Source organism: Hipposideros armiger, unplaced genomic scaffold, assembly GCF_001890085.2.
Source record: "Hipposideros armiger isolate ML-2016 unplaced genomic scaffold, ASM189008v1 scaffold_88, whole genome shotgun sequence".
In the NCBI taxonomy this organism is placed as follows: domain Eukaryota; kingdom Metazoa; phylum Chordata; class Mammalia; order Chiroptera; family Hipposideridae; genus Hipposideros; species Hipposideros armiger.
In genome coordinates, this window is record NW_017731438.1 from 1,996,544 (window position 1) to 2,001,593 (window position 5,050).

General features: G+C 38.8%; 1 protein-coding gene across 1 annotated transcript in view; it reads right to left on the minus strand.

Annotated features, from left to right (window-relative positions):
• Positions 1–5,050, minus strand: part of ATP5F1C (ATP synthase F1 subunit gamma) — a 27,324-nt gene that overhangs the window by 3,919 nt on the left and 18,355 nt on the right. The window contains exons 5-8 of the mRNA XM_019644527.1: positions 2,250–2,351; positions 1,550–1,693; positions 1,368–1,432; positions 5–156 (exon numbers count right to left, since the gene is read on the minus strand). Coding sequence (XP_019500072.1) covers positions 5–156; positions 1,368–1,432; positions 1,550–1,693; positions 2,250–2,351 — 463 coding nt within the window. The remainder of the gene's footprint in view (positions 1–4; positions 157–1,367; positions 1,433–1,549; positions 1,694–2,249; positions 2,352–5,050) is intronic.

The following is a 5,050-nucleotide window of genomic DNA, read 5'->3' on the forward strand; positions in this document are numbered from 1 at the left end:
AAGCATTCTTGCTAGCGTTGTCCATGGCTGTCATCCTGGCGCTCTGCTCACTCGTGGTGGATTCCTTGAGAGAATAGTAGATGATGTTGGCCAGACTGTATTCTTGGTAATTCTGCAGCACGTCAGCATCAATATCATCGTAGATGCTCATGCTCTCTGTTAAAACAAGTGATAAATATCTTTGAAGCTATACAGTACAAGACTGATTTAATCAAAACAGCTTACTATTATAAAAATCCTTTATAATTACAGAGCAGAAGTAAATGTAAATAGGTCAAAAGACTCAGTCCTAAGAGTTCCATCTATTTCCACACTGTACATTACCGATTTTAAATGTGTAAGCATAGCATTGTATATTTTACTTTATATTCTACATTTCATGGTTATGAAGTCCTCTAGATAGCATATAGCTGACTGCCTGGCACAAAGCCAGCAAACAATCAATAAAATAGTTTTTTTCAATAAAGAAATTAAGGAAAGTACTGAAAGTAGTCGAGAGTAATACAAAAATGCCAATTCAGCCTTTTGATTATTAGAGAAATCTGGTATCAGTCAGTCAAGTCACCCTTCAGAGAGGGAAAACGTTCCTAAGAACATGGAAGAGTGGGAAAATTCGAGGCTGATGTGAACTTCAGTAATCATGCTGCAGAAATTTAGTAGCACACTCCAAAATTCATTCATTTGGGTAAAGCCATGAAAACAATACTATATTTCATCAAACTTAAGATGCTATTGATTTTAACCCACATTTGATGTACCATTACAAAAGAAAATAACATAGCCAATTAATAATGACACGCCATTGACTGGGAAAAGCACCCCAATTTGAGGCATGTTAAAAATGTAAGAGTGTGCATCTTAGATGAAATATGATATACAGAAGGGGAAAATGCCTTAGGAAAATAAAATTGGGCCCAGAATATTACTTCTAGATGCTTCCCTGAGCAATGGTGACTTTATTCAAACAATAAAACAGGAGAACTGACTGGGTCAATGTAAATGAGCTGTGAACACTGTTCACATCTCTGCTCTAGAGCTTCCAACTGTATGGCAGTTGGGTACACTTCACATATACAGACTGCAAAGCTAATTTCTAGCTGGGCTCTTCAGTCCCTGAAGACAGAAAACCTAAGTGATGCCGGCCCTCAATAGATACTTATTTGTTAAATTAATGAAGGAATGGAGTAAGTCGACAAACCATGCATGAATTAAAACATCATGGAAGCCATTAACAGGTGGTGATGGAAACGGCCCAATGGCATTTTGTTTACCACTGAAACAGGCCATCCTGACAAATACCATTTTCCTAAATGTCCAAATCTCTCCTTTCTACATGGAAAAATACTTGCCATACAAAAACTACTTACCAGCACTTGCAATGGTATTAAGGGAAAAGATGGGTTTTTCGTCTGTCTTGTAGGAGATGACAGACCTAGAAATGACAAAAGCAAAAGTAAATTTCAAACTAATGCCTTTTAAACTGTGAAGTAGACATTTATTTTAAAATAGCAACATAAACATAAAACTTTGATTTCTAAAATTTTCTTGCCTGAATCGATTAAAGACAATAGATCCTTCGTCAAATTCATATCCAGAATTTAATAATTCCAGGGCAATGACTGACGCATCTCCAAAAGTAGGGGGTTTTCTTCCCACTTCTTTGAATGTCACCAGGAACTGGTCAGAATGAGTCCTAAGAGAAAAATCAGAGGTCACGTAAAACAGTGTCACAGAATACTTCTGCTAAGAAACAGGGAGCAAGAAATAGCATTGCTATGGATTCATTTTTTTTTTTTTGGTGGGGGTGGTGACTGAATTAAGTTGTTCCACCCACTTATAGTGATCCCCTTCCTTCAGCACCTGCAACAAACTAAGGCCCAGTCATCAGGCTTTTCTTGTTTTCTATTTCTCTATGCTGTTATCCTTCTCCTTCCAATCCTAATCAACTATTGTTTATTTTGCACATTCCCAGGCTATGACAGCTCCTCAGAGTTCAGTTCTCATTTTTTAAAATGTCAGTAGCTTGTGATATTCCTACCACATCCCATGTATAGTTTGGATGAAGAAACAAAAGACAAGTAGAGAATAGAGGACATCTATATATTCTAATGTGCTCTGGGAAAAAAAAAAAACACCTCTGAGTATAAAATAGATAACCAAAAATAGGGCACCTTGCTTAAATAAACTATCAAAGAAACTTCCATTTATTCATGCTGGCACCCTTTTAAACATAAACCATGTTAAATTACCTATGAAGTATACCCCTGATTTTATCACCAATTCCGACAATCTTAACTTCTTTCCCTTCTGCTGTGAGCGTAGCCACCTCATTTTTGATCTGTTTAGNGATTTATCTTCTTAGTTCTGGAGGCTGGAAGGTCGAGATCAGGGTGCTGGCGGGATCAATTTCCTGGGTCCTCCTCTCCTTGGCTTGAAGCCATTTTGATTTCTGAACCTTGTGACATTTTTTTCTGCAAGCTTTTAGGTCTTTACCTTCATTGCTCTGAAATGTCACAATATCTTGAATGAGCATCCTTGGACCAGTCTTTGCACAATTGTATGAGTACTTCTTTAGACTATCAGAAGTGGAATCGACGATAAACTATGTGCATTTTAAATGTAATAAGCACTGCCAACTCGCTCTCAAGGACGGTAAACTTGTGCTAACAGCGTGAGATCAATTCCCTCTCCTCTCAAACTGTCTTTGAACTTGAACAATCTGATGGGTGAACAGACCCATCAGAATAGTTGACTACTCATTCAGTGCCCATTTTTAAAGTTGACTTTTTTTCTCACTGAAATGAATTCTTTGCATATTAGTGTCATAAACCCTTTTGTCATGTTTTACAATTGAAACTTGGGGAAGTTTGTGCAGCTGCTGTTGGATAAGAATGCACTATCAATTTTCCTACTCTCTTAAATACCATCTGATTATATAATGGAATACTCAATGTGGGGAAATGGCAGTATTAGAATTTTTGTTCTACTAGTTCCTTACAGACCCAGCACAGTCTTGAGAAACAAACTAATTGCTCTACCTACCACACATAGGGAAGGTGGTTTTATATGCATAGAGCAGGGAGGGGTTAAGAGCATAGACTGGAGGGCACTACCTGGGTTAGAATCCCAGGTCAATTTTACCAGCTGTGACCTTGGGTAAGTTCCATAATCTTTGATCATCTGTGGAGATTAAACTAGTACTTAGGTTATAGGGTTGTTGTATTGAGTCAATATTTGCAAAACGTTTTATCTGACATGGGTGAGTGCTGTGACTAAACGTTGCCTGATCTATGTAAAAGTCATCAGCAGTTCAATACAGAAGTTATTTATGCCTTCTAGGTATCAGCACTTGTAAACTCTGAAGATACAATGATAATTAAAACATTTTCCCATAGGAGCTTAGTCTTGAGCAGACAAGCAAATAATGAAAAATGTGATACGGGCTGTAGTTGCTGAGCACACAGGAGGGACACTCAGCCATTTGGAGGGAGCTGAGGGGACTGAGAAGGCCAACCTGCCTGGAGAAGTGGTATCTAAACTGAGTCCTCAAGAACCAATGACCAACAGTAGAAATTACAAGTAGAAACTACTGGGGCAAGACCAAACTGGAATGGTTATCTGGGGCAGGATTCTGAGCACACCATGCTATGCAGTTTGGACACAGAAAGGAGCCTTGAAGAGTAAGCTTCAACTTTTTGCCCAAATTATGTCCCCTCTTGCTTTTGCTAAGTGTCATAACAGTGCAATTATAATGAAAAATGTTTGCATCAGTAGTTTATTTTATTCAACCACTGTCCTGTTTTCTCAGGAGAGCACAGAAAACCCAGGACAGCTATGCACGTGACAGAGGACAACCTGTAGACTGGAACATCCCCTACTCGAGACAGCCTGAGGCTGACCATCAGGCCCCTCTCCTCTTCCAAACCTGAAGGAGTATGCCACCGTCAGCCTCACAACTGTGGTTACTTATGTTGGTATGTGCTTAAATTCCTGCTTTTCCTCTTCCTATGGTCTAGAACATTGCATTCGTTCTCACAGATGTGCTCTGCTAGCCTGGAAGTTGGAGGGAGGCCAAGGTGAGCTTAGAAGCAAAATTAAACCCGCAGCATCCCATCCCCTGCTGACGTTCCGGAAAAGGTATCTATATCTGGCAGCTGGTTCACACTGGTCTGCCCAATGCCTCGCCTGTGGCCAGCTGCCCCTCGTGGCCTCACCCACTGACCCACTCAGAAGTGGCTCTCATAGAATTTCAGGAAAGCTGGACAACGACCGAACTTCTGTTCAGTTTATCTTGTGACAGCCTTCTTATAGTGGCAGCACTGCTCTTTACTTGGGCTTGCTAATCAATTTTTATATTACTCTCTGTTCAATGCATTTTTATGAATAGTTGTTGGCAAAATATCTGGCGACATCTTTCTAAATATATTATTTATTTAATGGTTTTTAAGAGTAATATACGTCAAACTGTTAACTAAGAGTGCGTTTTATATTTTCATATATTTTTTTATAGCTCTGTGGTCTTTTGGGGAATTATGTTACTTTTATAATAAAAAAATAAAGTCTTCTGGGAAACTATATATTACTTTTGTAATAAACTAAGTTCCCTATTTTAAACAAATAGGAAAAACCTCGAGATTCTGGCATGGAACTCCTTGCGTGGAATCAGCTAGGCATCCAATTTCAATGGTTATTTAAATATGAATATGGAGTGAATCTCATTCGGGAATGTTTCTCAAGTGCTTAGAAAAGATATTTAAAAATCTGCTTAGGCTAAGTATATGCCTGGAGTTCTACATCCCATGTAGAGAAAGAGCAAATGATGCCAATCGCATTTTTACTTCATGGTGTTGACTGTTCTTTGAAGGTTTCCAAAGGGAAGCCTGGGCTGAGGGGGTGGCTTGTTGCCGCTTCCTTTCACCCTGACCCCAAAGAGCCCAGACTGTTTAAGGCTGATTCAGAAGAGGTTCTTCAATTATCGTCTTACAACAACAAAAAATTAATAGTAGCATGTTAGTAGTTTAAAATATTTTAACATCTCATTTTGAAAACT